Here is an 18,647-nt window from a genome sequence, read left to right on the forward strand (position 1 = left end):
CTCCAAACTGACAGAACCATTAACTCATTGTAGTTAAGTCATCAGATAGAGTTTAGATGTTGCACTTAGATGTTTCTCTGAAGGGTTTATGAAGCTAAACTGTGACATCACTGCCATTAGATGAGGTCAGGATGAAGAAACAACTGCAAATGCTAAAGTATCTGAGCTGTGGTGCGGTGGGGCTGTGGGCACCCTTGGCCACCCTTGAGTGTAGCTCTGAATTTAGCCTCTCTATGACAATACAGGTCAAACAAACCAAACCTGTGTTGGCAGGCAGAGGCAGGCGGCTGTGTTCATAAGAATCTGGGTGTGGTTGCCGTTAGAACCGATCTTTGCTGTAACTACCAAACATGGAGGCTCGTCTCTCGTTGTGACTCACGCTGCCTCTGCACCCCTGCATGACTCAATCCATTAGCCTCTGCACCATCCTGATGATGGAATGGGAACAGCTGCTTTGGGTGCACACAGGTTGGGCTCATGAGTAAGTGTGTGTCACATCTTAAATGTGTGTGTGTGTGTGTGTGTGTGTTAAAGAAAAGCATCAATAAACAGCAGAAGCATCTTCGTTCATAAAGTTTCGGAGCTGTTTTCCATCCCAGTGTTTGCGTTCAGAGGGAGGTGGCGGCTGCAGGTGAAGCGTGGGAATTCATCTGAAACTCAAACAATTGATCAACACGAGTGATGATTGATGTGGCACTGGGCTGCAGGAAGCGTTTGGACTCTTCCTCCATTGTTTGATACACAACTTATTTTACCTGGAAAAATGTGTCCATGTTTTAGACTGAAGCCCAACCTGTTATACTGCAAACACACAGACACGCAGACAGGCAGACAGATAGACAGATAAAGGGACTAACCCTCACTGGTTGAAGGTTTCGTCCGACTCTTCAGCTCTATGGAGAGTTTCATTGTGCCCAGCTCAGTGTTTTGGCACACACACATACTCACACACACACACACACACACACACACACACACACACACACACACACACACACACACACACACACACACACACACACTTGTAGCTTTTATCAGGCATCAGCTGTATCTACACGTGAAGAAGTGCAGAGGCGAAAGTAGCAGGACTCAGACTGAAGCATTATCAGTGATGAAGACTCTAATGGGAAGTTTTCCTCTTCATGCACACTCTGGGGAAACAATGTTGTATTTGATTGATTGACACTTGTGCTCCCAGTCGTGCGAGCGTTTTTCCTTACCCATGCTGAAGCCTGGATTGTTATCTTAGTAACATTTGAAGTTGTCGCTGTCGTGGGCCGCTAACAGAACCAAACTCCCAGTTCTACACGTTCTGCCTTCCTGCCCCAGTTGGCTGCTGCTCTGGATCAATGTTCAGCTCTGGATCCCTCAGAGGATTCCAACGAAACGTGGTGTTTACTGGAACATCAAGACGTTTGGGATTTCCTTCTCTGCATATATTTATTTATTTATTTGCGTTTCTTCTCTGCATACTTTTAATCAGATTTATTTATTTATCCTGACCTTCCAGAGCAGCTTGTGAGGATGTGACACCCACGCTGCTCTAAATAAAGTGGCTCCCTCCGTCTGACATGTTAACCCCACTCTGAACGGTTAGCTTTGATGCCTCAGGCGCCAGCCGCCGCTAACTGAATTTTCAAACTGACTGTTTTACCCGTGTGACTCCCACCCCAGTCATCAGAACGAGCACATCGAGGCAATCCCACTCCACCCACAGCTTCCACTCAGCTGCTGCTCTGTCATCTGTTTCCTGTAATCTCTTCATCTCCACTCTGCCTTTGTTGCCTCTTATCTACAAATGACTGTAAACTGTCTCCAGCCTGGTGGAATCAATAAGAGTGATCATAAGAGTTCACGTAACACGGGTGGATCTGTGTGTGATGGGTGTTTGGTGAATCGTGTGTGATGGGTGTTTGGTGAATCGTAGCAGAGAAAGACGGCGATTCTCTCCTGATTGTTTACGTCCAGTTCTCTTGTCTTACCTGATTGAAGGCTCAGTGCTTGATTCTGTTCTCAATCACTGTGCGATCAATCAAACTCTTTCTTGTGGCGGGAAGCGTCAGAGAGATGAGACAGCAAAGTTCCAGATCCACTTCCGATTCAGCAACAATCAGCGTTTGTTTTTTGAAATGTAGATGAACACCTGCCATCGTACGTGTCTGACGTGTTGACACATTAAACTCCCGCCGGGCAGCGGCAGCCGTGTTTGCGTGCATGATGCTCAACCACAAAGTGAGTTTCAGTTGAAGTGCCACGCCACCTCTGAGGCTGTTTGTCACTCAGGGAGCAGACACTTGTAAGGTGATGCAAAACACATACTAAGCTTCATGTATGTGCTGCGTAGCCTCTTAGAATATTACAGAATTCATTGTCCTGGTGCATGACATTGTTTTGAAAGGAGATGTGTTTTTGTAGTTGTCTGACTGAAGCATCCAGGATGTGAAGTAAGAGCTTTTGTTATCTGTAAATCAAACCACAGTCCCGTATCAGCGTCACGCCTGTTTATCTCACTGCAGCGACACACGAGCGACTTCGTCTCCCAGCCACCAAAATGCTGAAGAAGCTGTAAATGTCAGCAATGAAGTGATGAAGCGATGAAGCCACTCACATAAACATCCTCTTATCTCTCACAGCACAAAAAAAAGAGTTTCACATAAACAGCCTATTACGGATTGAGACCGATGTGTGTGTCACTCCAGGTCTGAGGGGAACAGCTGCATGTTCCTCAGTTCCGTGGAAGTGCGCTGTAGATGCAGTTGAGCTTCTGGGCTCAGATCAAACATGCAGCGCATCGGCATGCAGTAAACAAACACTGCAGAGGGGAAAACCACATTCCCACGTCTGCTTTACTTTCTCTCACACTCTCCCCACAGGCTTCAGTCCTATTTTGATGCAATCGAACACTAGACATCAGGCTCTGTGTGTGTGTGTGTGTGTGTGTGTGTGTGTGTGTGTGTGTGTGTGTGTGTGTGTGTGTGTGTGTGTGTGTGTGTGAGTGTGTCACAATACAAGTAGATCAACATCTCTCTGCTTGTGCTCACATGCCTCCTCCAAGGCCCAACAAACCAAACCTCTCCTGCTGGTAGATTATTACTTGGTTTGACTCCAGATGGAGAGCTGCCAAACTTTTTAACGCTTGCGCGAACATCAGGCAGCCAAGAGCAAGCAGGTGGATATCACGTCTCAGATCTGAGATGTAATGCACAATCCTGCATGAAAGCAAAGAATGCTAAAGGTGCCAGCAGGGCGCCAGCAGGGTGCGAATCAATCGACACGGAATAAGTGTACAATTCAAATCAATTAACTCCTTCAACTGAGTGCAAAACTTGAGGGAAATGAGAAAGTAAGTGTCCAGATCTACTTAGAAAAGCTTCCTCAGAAGAACAACAACAACATTTAATGCAGCAATTCCTCTTTGTGAATGCAGCTAATGCATTGATGCTCCTGCTGAGATCAACCACACGCATTAGTGACACACAGGAAGGAAATGGAGGAGAAATGTTTTGCTGTGCCCGTGGATCTGCTATCAGCTTACGGAACTTTTGTGTAACTTTGGCAGGAAGGTACTTGAAGTGTGTGTATGTGTGTGTGTGTGTGTGTGTGTTTGTGTGTGTGTACAGATGAGACAGAGTATTCATGTGCTGCACTCCTCCAAAGTACACAGAGAGAGAGAGAGAGAGAGAGAGAGACGGGCAAGTGAGAGAGCAGCTTCATTGCGTGTCTGCAGAGTTCAGCGTGTAAATGCAGCAGGACGAGAGGACGAGAGGACCAGAGGACCAGAGGACCAAACCACTAAAAGCTGATATGATGACTGATCTTATCGCAGCACAACACTTTCCTGCCCTCAACTGAACTAAGCCTTTAGCACTCTGCCGATGATGTCACCGGGTCTGATCCCAGCAGATCAAAACTCTCCCTCTCTGTGAGACGAGTCCAGAGCGCTAACAGGCAGAGCAGGCAGAGGAGCTGAACCCACAACCACCTTGCAGCACGTCTGAAGGTAAGTGGCTCTGCTGCATCCTTCATACTGAGAGACGACGCAGCGTGTCAGCAGCATTAGCAGGTTGAGAGTTTACCAGCTTATCTGACACACGCAGCCAAAACATGGACGAGTGGTTTAATGAACCAGAGAGTGAAAGACTCAATATACAGAATATACAGTATTTATAAACAGGAAACAGTATCACAGTCAGGAGGAAACAGAAACACACACAGTTATTAATGTGACTGGTGTAAGAATTAGATTTTTTTTTGAATTTATCTGTTGCTTTTATCATTTTTGCACATTTTACTATTCAGTCAAATTTTATTATTGATGACATCATTTCAGATTGATGCTGATCGATATCACATAGCAAACAAACCATTTAATTGTGTGTGACACAACACCAGATCATACATGTGAATGGGCTTTATTATGATAATTATCATAATTATGATTGATTATGATTATTGTGATTATTATGATTGATTATGATTGATTGACATGTATTTTATTACTTGTTAATTGTGCAAAGCCGATATTTCTCCAGAGCTAAATGTTTACCGTTACTGCAGTTTGTTGATTTTTGTGTGTTGACATTTTATTTTGTATGTTTAATGAGTAAATAAAAGAAATATTTGACAAAATGCCTGGAAATTCTCTCCATACAGCAACAACACAACTAATTAAACAAAATCAAGACAAAAACAAAGTGTGAAAACTTTCCTTTTACACGTCTTCAACCTTTTATGGAAGAAAGTCTCTCATTTATAATAACTGGAATCTATGCAGATTGTACTAAATTGACCAGCAAACACCCTGTGACCTTCACAAACACAAACTGAGACTCTTTAAGTCATTGTGGGAAGTTTGTGTTCTTTAGAGAAGGTCTCAGCGTAGGTTCAGATCAAAGAGATGAACACAGAAACATCAGTTACCACCAATACTTTCTTCTTCCTCTCTTATTTATGTTTATACTTTGAGATTCTTCCTCGCTCTTGACCTGCTGACCTGTTGTTCTGTTTTTCTGTTACATCCGCCCGCTCTGTCTCCCTCAGCGTCTAAATGGGGCTGCAGAATCTGACCGGCGGCCTGGCCAACAACTCCACAGACTGTCCGTCCATCGACGACTTCCGCAACCAGGTCTACTCCACCGTCTACTCCATCATCACCGTGTTTGGCTTTGTGGGTAACGGCTTCGCCCTGGTGGTGCTGATCAGGACGCGGCGGCAGAGCTCGCCCTTCCAAGTCTACATGATGAACCTGGCGGTGTCCGACCTGCTGTGTGTCTGCACGCTGCCCCTCCGCGTCCTCTACTACGTCAACAAGGGCAGGTGGAACCACGGCGACTTCCTGTGTCGCATCAGCTCCTACGCCCTCTACGTCAACCTCTACTGCAGCATCTACTTCATGGCTGCCATGTCCGTCACACGATTCCTGGCCATCGTGTTCCCCGTGAAGAACCTGCAGCTTGTGACAGTGCGCCGTGCTCGCCTGGTGTGTGTGGGGATCTGGGTATTCATCTGTCTTACATCCTCGCCCTTCCTCATGACCGGTCAGCAGATCGACCCGGTTACAAACATAACCAAATGCTTTGAACCCCCGAAAGATAAAGCAGTGCAGAAGCTCGCCACCCTGAACTATCTGGCTTTGGTGTTTGGCTTCGCCCTGCCCTTCCTCATCATCCTGCTTTGCTACGCAGGCATCATCCGCACCCTGCTGTCTCGCAACGCCAGCCGCCGCCAGCAGGGCACGGGCAACAGAGCCATCCGCATGATCGCCATCGTCCTGCTGGCCTTCCTCTTCAGCTTCATGCCCTACCACGTGCAGCGGACCCTCCACATCAGGCTGCTGTCCCAGGGCGGCGTTCCCTGCTCAGAGAAGATCACTATGCAGAAGTCTGTGGTGGTCACGCTGTGTCTGGCCGCCGCCAACTCCTGCTTCGACCCGTTGCTTTACTTCTTCTCTGGAGGGTCTTTCCGCAAACGCCTGTCCTCCATGCACCACTCTGACAGGGGCAGCCACATGGCCAAGAGGAAGGCTGCGGAGACCAACAACCAGGTCCAGGCCAGTGAGAGGGACGCTCAGATCAAAGCTCGTGAGAGGAGAGAGACGTGAGCTCGACCAAACCATGAGGGGAAGATTAAAGAGACATTGACACGAGTCTCAGGGCCGCGCGTTCGGTTCCTATGGTTATAAAACCTGCATGTTGCTCAATATTATTATAAAGGTGTTTATGTGGAGCTCAGCCTGCAAATGTGTTGGGAAGTGTGTGTGTGTGTGTGTGTGTGTGTGTGTGTGTGTGTGTGTGTGTGTGTGTGTGTGTGAGTGAGTGTTATTGATAATATAGCACAAAGTCTTAATCTGGAGGATCAGGCGAGACTCTGCTTCATATCATACAATCATCATCGTCTCATTTCCATTTCCTGTTTTTTTTTCTCCATAATCACCGTCATTGCATCATCACTATGTGTTGAAATGTATTTTTACTGTGTTCATCATCATTTAAGATTTAAGATTAATATTAAGATCATCATCATCTGTGTTTTGAAACGTGTTGTCGTCGTTGTCACAGTCTGGATTGTTCCATGATCTGCTGTCAGTCATTAAACCATTATACATTACAAGTCTGTGCACACAACAGAGAGCGGAGACATTTGTTTTCGACCAGTGGTTCTTAAACAGTGCCCCCTGGTGGTACAGCAGAGCAAACCTCATGCAGGTGGAACCAGAGAACGGGTATGGTCCACTCAGGAACTAAGAACCAAGACCCAACCCGGCTCCCAAGTGGTCCCGGTCTATGTTTAGTGGCTCTCAGGTCTGTTTATCCGTACCAACCTCTAACCTTTATCAAGCCGCCGTCAACGTTATAATCATCATTTTACATTCCCATCTATTGGTGAGGCCATGTTTACAAAAGCCAGAGGGATTGAAACATTCCAGTACAGCCTGATAATCAACGTATCCCTTAGCGACAAGCACTCAGCCTTCACACACAAGCTGCTCTCCCCTTCACTCTGCCGCTACGTGAGATGGAGCTCCATGTCCCACTGCCTCGCCTTCAACATGTTTCATATTCAATGTTTGTTCAAGTGTTGATGTGTTTATGTTTTATGAAGTGACCTGATGAACTTCAGTCTGCTCAGTGAGGAGTGACTTCCTCCACTGGTTCTGTGGTAAAGAGGGGAATGAGGCGTTGTTGGTTGGTTGTTCTGCTGAGGTTCTGGTGCCCCGGGTCCATTCTGTGGTCCAGAGTCCTTTTCTGTAGAAATCAGTCTGTGCTCATCTGTTTCAGGTTTCAAGTTTGGGATCCGGTCCAAAATCTTCATTTTACACTGTTGATCAAATGTTTGCGAGCAGCTGCCACAGGAAATTGACTGTAATAATATTTGTGAAACGCGCGTGCACACACACACACACACACACACACACACATCCCCCCACATGTTCCTATTCAAAGCTCCTGCTCTGCTGCATTCCGCTGTGTGGAGTCTGACTCATATCAAATCTAAATCCAGCTGATAAATCATCTCAGACGGACGTTCACACAGTGTCCACTAGGTGTCAGCACTCTGCAGATAGTCCACAGACTCGGTTCATGTGTGTGTGTCACTGATAAAACTAAAGATTCTTATCGTTTTCATATCTAGCCTGACCCTAAATCAGGAGATGTGATGCAGTTAAATAAAATGCAGTAAATAATAAAAAACAAAACAGACCTAAAAGAAGACAGAACAATTAGCTGAACAACGGCGGTGGCAGCAGAGAGGCGAGGGGGGAAGATGCAGCTGATTAGAGCATAGAGGCCCAGTGTGTCTCCGCTTCATAATCAGTTAATATCCAGCACATGACGGCTCGGTGCACAAACACACGTCTGTCCCAGTGTGGCCAGCACAGGCGGCGTTAGCGTAGCTGGCGGCGCACAGTCCCGCTGTTTGTCACAGAGGAAGTAAGGAAAGTCCCCGCGGTACAAACTGTTTATGAATGCACAACCCTCACATCACAGGAAATCATTTTATATTTTCATTAAATGTCTTTGTTGCGTTTGTTTTTGTCAAACTAGCAGAGGACACAGCTGCTACAAGCTAGGCCCGATGTGCCTTCATTTGGTGAAGAGGAAGGAACTCTGCGGCTCCGCGTGGCATCCGATGGCCCTGAGACGCTTTTGGGTGATGAATGACGGACTGTGTGGTTGCATAACATGTTTAGAGTATGTTGTAAATGTGCCGTGGGAACAAAACGCGATGCCTTCGTGGTCACCTCTGCTGCGTTCGGCACAATTTGAGATGGATTCAGTCACGAGGTGATAAAGAAGTACGAGACAAACCTTTTTGTTTTTACCACAGAGGTGAAAGTGAACACACACACACTTCACCCCTCCCCTCTCTGTGACATCATGGGTGTTCCGTTGAAACACATTTTCCTTCAGTTTGTGGTGTATTTAATAGTAATGGTTCACTTCAGGCATTTCACACTTTCATGACCTCCAGTTTTACAGATTTCCACTTGACCTTTCCCCTGAGTTAGTGTGCGTGTGTGTGTGTGTGTGTGTGTGTGCGTGTGCGTGTGCGTGTGTGTGTGTGTGTGTGTGTGTGTCCAGTGGGTGGACCTAACAGGAAGCGTGTGACAGCGTATGCAACAGGACTTGTGTATCCTTTGAGTATTTTAGTGCAACGGGGTATTTTTGTCGTCGTGGTGACGCACAGACCCAGAAAGACGCCTCAGTTTGCTCCTCTCACACTCTGATGGCCTCAGATCCCTTCAAGCTTTCTGCCCTGTGAATCCTACATGTCCTCCATGAATGATATTTTTAAAGCATTTGCGGTGAAACTGTCCGTTCTCATGTGCTCTGACATCTGATGGTCGTAAAGGAAGAAAACGCCGATTCATCCCAGTAGCACAGCCGATCCTTTCAGCTCTGCATCGGCACAGTAAACCTGTGGTGCATCCTATGTGATGATGTGACAGTTTGATCAGATAAGCTCCAGTTGTTAGTACAGCTCCTCCTTGATGGCTGCAGGGAGTCGTGACAGCTGAGTGTTTCTCCTTCAGTGAACATAAATAGGATGTAAACAATGACAACAGTGACTCTGACTCTGACCCAGACTGGCAGAGACGTGGCTGCATGGTTCAGATCTGTTATGTTATGCTTTGTTCCCGTGACAACTGCACACACGTCAAAGATCCAGGAGATTATTTTATCAGCAGGACAGCATATTGACATTTGGCAGAAAAGTTGAGTTTGATAAGAGAAACAGAAGCTCTTTGTTTCGCCTCTTCTTCTCCATTCAGGGGAGAAGAGCAGGGAAATTCATTTTCATTCATTGGCAACAAGCTGGAAAAAGGGTGGGAAGGTTTAAGAGGTGGAGAGGAGAGGTGCAGCGTTCACTAACTGGGTCACACACACACACACACACACACACACACGTCTTCCTGCCTTCCTGGCTCCGCCCAGTGACGGCGGTCAGAGGCGCTGGTGTGATTGTAGTAGTGGTCTGGTTCTGCTCACTGCTGAATCGGTTAGAGTGTGTGACCAGTGTGTGTGACCAGTGTGTGCGACCGGTGTGTGTGACCGGTGTGTGTGACCAGTGTGTGACAGTTTGTTCAGACCAAACACACTCCTGCAAAACAAACAGGAGCTGCTGATGAGAGAGGGTCAAGCTGAGGTTTGGCCCCAAGCCCCAGCCTGGACGGGGTTCTCAAACTGTGGGGCGGAGACAGCACAGGGGAAAGAAAGAAAGAAAGAAAGAAAGAAAGAAAGAAAGAAAGAAAGAACCCATACGTTGACCTGGCTGACTGAGTGATGTCGTGTTGTTAAAGTGGAGCTCTTGTTCCTCTCACATCGTCTCTGTGGCGCAATCGGCCACCGCGTTCGACTGTTAATCGAATGGTTGGTGGTTCGAGCCCACCCGGGGATGAGCTGCAGGGTCCGACCCTTTCTATGGATCTGAAAGGTCATGCTTTGATTCCAGGCTTCTCCTTAAGAGCGTGTTCTGAGCATTAATGTATTTTCTTTTAAGGTTAAGAAATAACTCACTGGGGTTTAAAGGATAGGAAATAGTGGAGGCTTCATGTTGAGAGTCGCTTTGTTACGACACAAAGCTGCTGTAGCACTTGTGACTGTGTGTGTGACTGTGTGTGTGTGTGTGTGTGTGTGTGTGTGTGTGTGTGTGTGTGTGTGTGTGTGTGTGTGTGTGTGTGTGAGGGGTGGGTCAGGGGTCAGCAGCGCTCAGAGTCAGATACCAACTGAGCTTAAGGTTGTTTGTGTCCATTGTGTTGCCTCTCCAGCATCACATGCCACCTGGTCACAGCCTTCTCATCAGGGATGTCCTCCTCGTCACACACACACACACACACTCACACACTCACAATGGGCTGCTTGTTATCACCGCTAAGAGGACACACATCAGGACGCCGGCATGGTCCCACATGTGCCCCCCGCTGACCCCGACTCTCCCCTGACTGGTTAATGCAAACCATTAATAAGGATCAGAGGCCATTTCCTCCAATTAGATGACAGGAGCGTCTCTCCCATCATCGCATCATCGCAGAGTCAACAAGGGGCGAATCAGCTGGACATGCAATTAGGTTAGATCCTCTCTAATTAGGGATTCATTTGGAGTTAAGAAGGCACCATATCAATGAGGGCGGTTGTCATGGGGATTGTAATCGGTTGCCATAAAAAAGCATGGAAATGTTTGACAATAGATTTTATGATATCTTCACAAACACTTCAGTTTAGAGTTGGAGTGGTGGTTGCCAGGTTTGACAGGATTCAGGGTTCTGGCTGTCTGACAGATTCTTGGCTGTGAACAGATGCTGGAGCGCTCAGGCTGCCTTTCTGTGGCACATCCATCATATTTCCTTGTAAATTGAGGAGAAGCCCTACACGGCTGTAAAGGATGATGGGAATCACAGCACAGCTTCTCAGCGGAGCCCTGCAGGAGGGAAGAAGCCGTGGCTGAAATATTCCTGACTGGTCGGCCCCCTCCCTCACCTCTCTCATCCGTGATTAGCGTGACGTACACTCCGTTCAGCAGAGCAGGAGAAGGAAAATATGAAGCAGATGTTGAGCCTACATCTCCTCACTGGATCCACACTGAGAGTAAACATGATGAATGGGGAAGGGACGAATGAGCTCAGGGCGGCTACAGAATAAGATGGTGCAGGTCCTGATGGTGTAGCCTTTGTGGAAAGATATCATAAGATTTAGACATCACAGTCCATCCCTCGTCTCGTCTCTCTCTTCTCGTCTCCCTCGTCTCGTCTCCTCCAGTCTGCTCTGCTATGAAAGACTGAAATCCCTTTGTTACAAATGTAAGATGGATACGGAACAAGCTGGGCTTTGTGCTCCCAATTAAAGCGTCTGCCAGCCCCTAATGTAACACACGAGAGCTTCATCAGGAGACAGAGGTCAAGGCCCGCTGGTGACCTGCACATTTGCATTGGCACACAAACACAAAGCAAACAGACAAACAGGCGCGACATGCAAATGACTCTTGGGGAGAAAACACTCAACATTCCTGGGCAGTGGCCACACACACACACACACACACACACACACACACACACACACACACACACACACACACACACACACACACACACACACACACACACACACACACTCATTTGCAGGGTGGTCTGGATAATAGCGACACGGTGTTTCAGCTGAAGGAGGACCGGCTCTCAGCTATTGTTGTTATAGAGTGAAGCAAGTGTAGAGACCAGTTGTTGGTTCAAGTCTGACTGTGCTGAGAGGCGCCTACACACACATACACACACACACACACACACACACACACACACACACACACACACACACACACAAAGGCTCCCTCTCACAGCAGCAGCATGAGTCCAGACGTTTATTACTTTTTTTGGAGGATGCTAATCTTCTTTACTTGTATTTCATTAACACCTTGAAGGGGGAGGGGGAGGGAGAGAGAGAGAGAGAGAGAGAGAGAGAGAGAGAGAGAGAGAGAGAGAGAGAGAGAGGTCAAAGTGCTCAGTGATATTCAGTGAGTTGTAGCAGCTGATCTCTCCTTCCCTCATGCAGGTGCACTCACACACTGACTCACAGGTAAGAACCCTAGATGTTTGTAAAGTTTGTGTCGCTGTAGTTGTTTCTTTGGAAGCGTTTTTGATTGGATGAGTAAATGTAAACATTGTGGTTTTATGTCCGTTGAAGTCATTTAAACTTTTCTATTATTTTCAAACAATCCAAATGATTGCCGTGGTTACCGTTGCCCTCGGCTCAAGCATGTGTCATTGAACGCATCAGTCTTGTCTTTTGTCAGAGATGAATAAGGATCAGCTCCGTGGCAGATTAAAGAACAAGCGGGTGGTCCAGGCGTTCATTTCCACCGCCGTCTCAGAGGAACGAGTTCAGGCTGCCAGCGTTCTGTGCTGCAGGCCCAACAAAGAAAAGAGAAATTGTGACTATGATGCACAGATCTGAACATGATATCAGGAGGAGCAGAGTCTCCATGTTTGCTGTCCTGTCTGCTGCAGTAACAATGGGATTTCACTCACAGCACGTGTTTCAAATCAAATGTGGGAGGCAGTGGCTCAGTGGGTAGTGCTTCTGCTTGGGAACCGGATCGCCGGTTCGAGCCCCTGCCGAGGTGCCCCTGAGCAAGGCACCGAACCCTCAATTGCTCCCCCCTCTGCGAAGGGTGGTAATGTAATGTAAGTCGCTTTGGATAAAAGCGTCTGCCAAATGATCGTAATGTAATGTAAGTCAACGCTATAATTTCATTGGAATCGCCACGAGTTGTACAGCCTGGATTTGTTATCAAACTTTATTGATCTGGTGCAGCCACAGTGCAGCGCTCAGGGACGGACTCCAGGGTCCACAGCCTGTAGTGCCTTGGTCAAGGGCAACGGCAGAAGGATGAGCTGGAGCAGCAGCCAGCGGTTTGTCCATTAAAGTCATTCTGAGGAGTTTATGGGCTCAAAAGAACTTGAAATTGTTATTTTTGAACATTTTACATGCGGTGAGAAATCCATTTTCTTGCTTTTCATTGTCCTAATAAATTACACACATGAAGAAACACTCAATGTCACTTCCATGTGTTTTCCATGAGGATCCAGAGCACACAGAGCACCCGGACATGAGTGCCAGACGCTCAGGAGGCCGAGGGAGGACAGAGGTCAGCTGGGCAGTTAAACACAAAGCACACAATGTCATTTTGTTGTGGGGCTCAGCAGGAACAGACAGAATGACAGAGATGTTTAAGGTGCCGCCGGGTTGAAGTGGACACGTCTGAGTCCATCTCTAATCCGTCTCTCTTCCTTTGTCTCGTCTCGCTCGCCCCTGTCAGACTCTTTTCTCTCTTTGTCAGCAACCGTTGACCTCTGGCTTTTAAGGGAAACCAAGAGAATACAGATCTTCAGATAACATTGTGGGAAAGTGCGATGTGCGCTCCGTTTCCGTCGCAAAAACATGCTAACAAACGTGACCTGACAGCATCGCCATTAACTTTTACGCCAAAACGTCTCGGGTGCCGTTTCCACCTACTGCACACTCCTGGACACTAGGTGGCGCCATTAAATACTCACGAAAACCGAGCAATCGTAAAAAGTTGCGTGATTTTCTCAATTTCAGTGTTTCTATTACACAGAAAGTGCAAAACAGACTGCAAAAATGATGTATGAGCCGGAAACATCAGCTTGAAACGCCATTAATCAAAGTTTTCAATCAAATTGCCACACAAGTATGAAATGATTGATTGAAGACCTGACCAAAGTCTGAATCTCGTTGCTCTTGATTATCGTTGCTGTGGCTCCTAGTGGCTGTGTGTGTGTGTGTGTGTGTGTGTGTGTGTGTGTGTGTGCTGCCATGTTTTGGGCTGACAGTCGGCTCCTGAACTACCAAACACACTGCTGCTCTCTTTGTGTATCCTTGGTTTCCTTCCCAGGGGCAGCAGGAGGGGAAGTGCCCGCCTATCCTGACCCTGCTAGCTAACCACTCACTTTCTCTACTGCCATATTGTTGCTCAAAGTGGAGGAATGACCTCTTGACCTGGCACTAACATTGTGCTCCTCACAGCGACGCTCCAACCAATAATAACACGGATGTCTGCTGCAGGTTTCCCCAGTCAGCTAGAAGTCAGTGTTCCGGTTCCCAGTATAGACTTGACCCATGTCTGTGTGTGTGTGTGTGTGTGTGTGTGTGTGTGTGTGTGTGTGCGCTGCTTAAGGATCCGTGTTATTGAGGTTTTCACAAACCTTCAGCATTGTGGGTCTACAATTGTTGCATCTGGCATTTGCGTAGCGTAAATGCCAGAATGCCCTGCATCCATCAAAGCATGAGGAATAAAAATCCTAAATTACACCAGACAAGTGTGGAAAGGGAGAGACAAAGGGCGAGACAAAGGGAAACAAAGGGAATGGCATTGCCTGGTTGGATTTGCTTCTCAGCCCAGTGCTTCATAATAACCTCTGGCATCACTCCCACTCTGGAGACAAAAGACAGTCGACACCGCTGACATGTACCAGCAGACACATTCACACACATGTGCACACAGAAAGGAAACACACTTGGTCACTCATTATACACTAATTTATTGCATATTGTACTGCAGACAGTTACCAGATGTGGGTCAAATTCTCCTCTCGTCAATTATCAGAGATTTTTCCTGCAACACCATTGGCTCAGGCCTTTAGTCACGGTTGGCTGATGCGACCGGTAAGTGCAAAATGGTCCTTTCAAACTGATGAGGTCATACCGTCAGAAAGACTCTTTGGGTTGAGAAGTAAATTCCTATACAAGAAGAATCAGAATGCATTAAATGCTAACATGTGTAGGTGAACTCCCTCTGAGCCTTCATGCGTCAGGCTCTGCACTTCCACCGCAGCTCGTCTACACGCAGCCAAGAGACGCTCTGCTCTCACACACACAGCCGCTAACCAGCAGCAGTAGAGCCGCATTCTTAGCAGGATTAGAGCAGCTGCTTGTGTGCTCTAATCAGTCTCGGTTTCAGCTTTATTTGAACAGGACAACAGTTTCCTCTGCCTCACAGCTTATCAGCTTCTTCGTGCTCAATAAGCGGGAGGATGCATCTCATCTCAAACTGACGGATACATGCTGTGAGACTATCGGAGCATTGCACAGCTTTCCAAGTAAACAGCTGTCTCCACACACACCCTGGACGGTCTGGAGGATCACTCCACCGCTCCTCAGCCTCACCTCAGCCTCTCCTCTCTCCTCGCCTCCAACAATGTGGGGATCTGACTGAAAAGTGCGGCGGAGCCCTTTAGGGTATAGCAAGTATGCAAACGTTTGCACGCGTTCGCCCCCACGTCTCTGCAGCCTGCGCCTTAGGGCACTTTACCCTGCTCACACACAATACCTCCCTCTTTGTCTTTGCATCACCATCATGTCAGTGTGACCTCTACTAGGCCGACGAGTCCAAACTAGATTTGATGACCTCATGATGCAGATTCCTCTTTATCCCCCTCTGGGAGGCGATGAACATGAACACACACACATGGACCAGGCCAGAACCTGAAAGCCTCACAAGTATGCAGATATGGAGCCAAACTGAATGGAGGCACTATGGCATCCATCTCAACCCTTGAAGATCATTCCAAATCACTTGGTTACCTGAAGTCAAGCATAGCTGCTCTCTGAAAGGTTCATGGGGAGTGAATACCTGTCACATGGCCCGGAAAATACACATGGCCTCATCCGAGATCGCCAAGAAAACCTCAGCCAAATAGACCTGCCATCTTCATGACACTGCTGCAGGGGGAGCACAGTGTCTCCATGGTGAAGAGGTATGGCAGAGCACCAGCGTCTTCATCCCTGCCAAGTCATATGCGGTCACTGTCCTGCTCCAGAGGGATGACTTGGAGCGAAGCAGCATTTGATAAATCCTTGGATGAAGGCCCGCTGCTGTGAACGGTCCTCTCTCCGCTCAGCCCAGGAAGCTGCTGGTTCTCAAATTCCTGTTTGCTTCATGTTGGCAGCTGAGCCATCCAGGAAGAGCAGAATCTGTGTGTGTGTGTGTGTGTGTGTGTGTGCTGACTTGTGTTGAAGCCAACGAGGTCACCGATTCCAAGGGCAGAGAGTTCAGCGTGAGAAGCTTTTTTTAGAGACACCTGCAGGTCCTGTAGGGTTCTTAACGTACTCATCACATACACTGTAGACTTCAGCCCTTATGTCTGTGGATGTAAGTGAGTGAGCCGATGGATTGTTTAGTGTAATTCTTGGGTTGGGATGATGTGAAGATGAAGGAAGGGAGGATCTCCGCTGACACTGTCTTTGCTTGTATAATGGGGTTTTATTATACAAAGTACAGCATCATAACAAGCACCATGGAACGCTTGTGAGAGACTCTGCAGCCGGAATGAGTCGCTCCCGAACTCCGACTTTCAGACGTATTTATACAGTTGATTGTCACTCAAGAAAAGACCCGTTCAGTGGATATTGACAAACCGCCTGGGACCCCTGTAAACACTACATGACCATATTTGGTAATAGTTCACTTTTATAACGGCCATAAACTGTTATCTATATGACAGCTGTTTAAGCCCAAGGTTTAAACTGCTGACTTCCAGTGCAATTTACATTTCTTGTCGGGGGGCTGTAGCTCAGTGGGTAGAGCTTCCACTTAAGAACTGGAGGGTCGCCGGTTCGTGTCCCTGCCAAGGTGCCCCTGAGCAAGGCACCGAACCCTCAATTGCTCCCCCCTCTGCGTAGGGTGGTATAATGTAAGTCGCTTTGGATAAAAGTGTCTGCCAAATGCTCGTAATGTAATGTTGTCCAGTTTAGACTAGCTTGAGGTCCACTTTTCCTTTGTCCATTGTCAGCTGTAAGGCCTTCCCTAGTAGAATGAATATATGTTCTTATTGAGATACTAGATATACAAGCAAAATATACCACAATTGTAAGTATGTGTGAAGCAGAACTTTGGCTTTCAGGTTCAGGCACATGAGCCACAGATGCTTGGTCCACTGGGATGAGACGCACTGAGAAAGTCTGGACAGCTGCAAGATTGCAAAACTGGGAGGTGTTTATGTATTCACACACGCTGTCTGTCCCTGAAATGTCCAGGGACGCTTCCAGCATCAGGGATGGACATTCAGGGGGAATCTCTACCTCCTATGTCCCACCTTAAGACTTTGTATCATTCCAGGGAACATGTCAGTACGACTGTGATGTGAATGATCTGATTTCAGGTCAAAGGTTCAGTTGTTTGATTCAATCTGATATCAGCAGACATTTCGCACCTTATAGTTCAGTCTTTTATTGTCTTTCATTTATTCATTGTTTCCTGTTTCCTGTTTTATGTTTCCTGCCATGTTCCCAACCTGTCCTGATTATCCTCCGGAGTGTGTTTAATCTGTGCGTCCCTCTCTGTGCCACTTTGTGCTGTATTATTTCCTTGTGATTCATTTCCTGTCTCTGCTCTTTAACCCAGAGTTCTAAGAGCTCACAGCCTTGATAGCAGTTCCATGTCTCCTGATATTATCCAGCAGGTTTAAAAGATTTTCCAAAGCCAGAGATCGGAGACTTTTCTCTCTCCAGGTATCATATCTAAGAGAGAAGAGTGGAGTTCAGTTTCAGATGACGGCAGCCGTATATTATTTTTATAGATAAAAGGACAAAGCATAACGGTGACTGCAGATGTGAGATCAGATGTTCCCTGATGTTTCTCATGCATGAGGACGGTTCCCCACATATGAAGGCAATCTGCCTCCTCTCTCTCTGGACTCATGGCCGAGATGTTTATGCCCTTGTGTGTGTGTGTGTGTGTCTGTGTGTGTGTGTGTGTAACATCAGGCCTCCTAAATCAGCTGGTCTGTCTAAATCCCCACAGGAGGTCCAGCATTAGGAACTCATGTTTCGCCAAAACATTGTTCAAAACTGCTACCTAATAAATCAGGCTGCATTGTGGGAACACATGGAGAACGCTTCCATAAGACGCAGTGATGCTATAATGGAGGAGAAACAGGCATGTTAGGTTTGCATGTGTCGGTCAGTGTGAGCGTCATGTCACACTGGTGGACTAATATACTGACTTACAGCATAAAGAGGGGATTCCATAGGTCAAGAGTTTAAACTGCTGACTAAGCAAACATCACTAGGTGACTGTATTGTTTGTTCATTTACTTGAGAGAGAGATTTTGTGTGTGTGTGTGTGTGCGTGTGTGTGTGTGTGTGTGTGTGTGCAGCCAATTTTGTCAAGTCACAGTTGGTCAAAACAATTTCAGTTCCAAAGCCGGAATAGGAGTGAACTTGTGAATTGGGACGCCCAAACCGTCACAGCTTCATGACTCCTCTCCACAATGAAAGAAAGAGGAAGAACAATGACGTGGGGAGACTACAGACACTAGAGAGCAGCTTCTATCAGACCCTCACCAGAATCCTGCTTACTACTCAAACAAAATCACTTTATTCCACATCCCTCTATTTTCTTATGTGGGATCAAAATTGCCAGACTAGTTTTTTGGCAGATAGGAAGGAATAAACAGTGTGTGAGAGAGTGTGATGTCATACAAGTGAAAGGAGTTCATCAGTGACCTCTGATAGAAGAAGAGAACATTTGCCAAACAAGAATGAACTTGTTTACAGTCAGTGGGGCGAGCAAGAAACAAAGTGATAAAGCTCCAGTAATGTGATTTTGTTCTTTCACCAGAGCGTTTGAGAGCTTTG

General features: G+C 47.0%; 1 protein-coding gene and 1 non-coding gene across 2 annotated transcripts; both read left to right on the forward strand.

Moving 5' to 3' along the window:
* The first annotated feature begins 3,237 nt into the window (after window positions 1–3,237).
* Window positions 3,238–6,612, forward strand: cysltr1 (cysteinyl leukotriene receptor 1). Its single transcript, XM_076143358.1, has 2 exons — window positions 3,238–4,000; window positions 5,041–6,612. Exon 2 carries the CDS (start codon window positions 5,048–5,050, stop codon window positions 6,098–6,100), a length of 1,053 nt encoding a protein of 350 aa, XP_075999473.1. The 5' UTR covers window positions 3,238–4,000; window positions 5,041–5,047; the 3' UTR covers window positions 6,101–6,612.
* A 3,214-nt stretch (window positions 6,613–9,826) lies between these two features.
* Window positions 9,827–9,900, forward strand: trnan-guu (transfer RNA asparagine (anticodon GUU)). Its single transcript has one exon. It is a non-coding gene; the product is annotated as a tRNA-Asn (tRNA).
* The last annotated feature ends 8,747 nt before the right edge of the window (window positions 9,901–18,647 follow it).

Source organism: Genypterus blacodes, unplaced genomic scaffold, assembly GCF_046128005.1.
Source record: "Genypterus blacodes isolate CSIRO-AG114 ecotype Tasmania unplaced genomic scaffold, CSIRO-AGI_Gbla_v1 ptg000024l_1, whole genome shotgun sequence".
NCBI classification, from domain to species: Eukaryota; Metazoa; Chordata; class Actinopteri; order Ophidiiformes; family Ophidiidae; genus Genypterus; species Genypterus blacodes.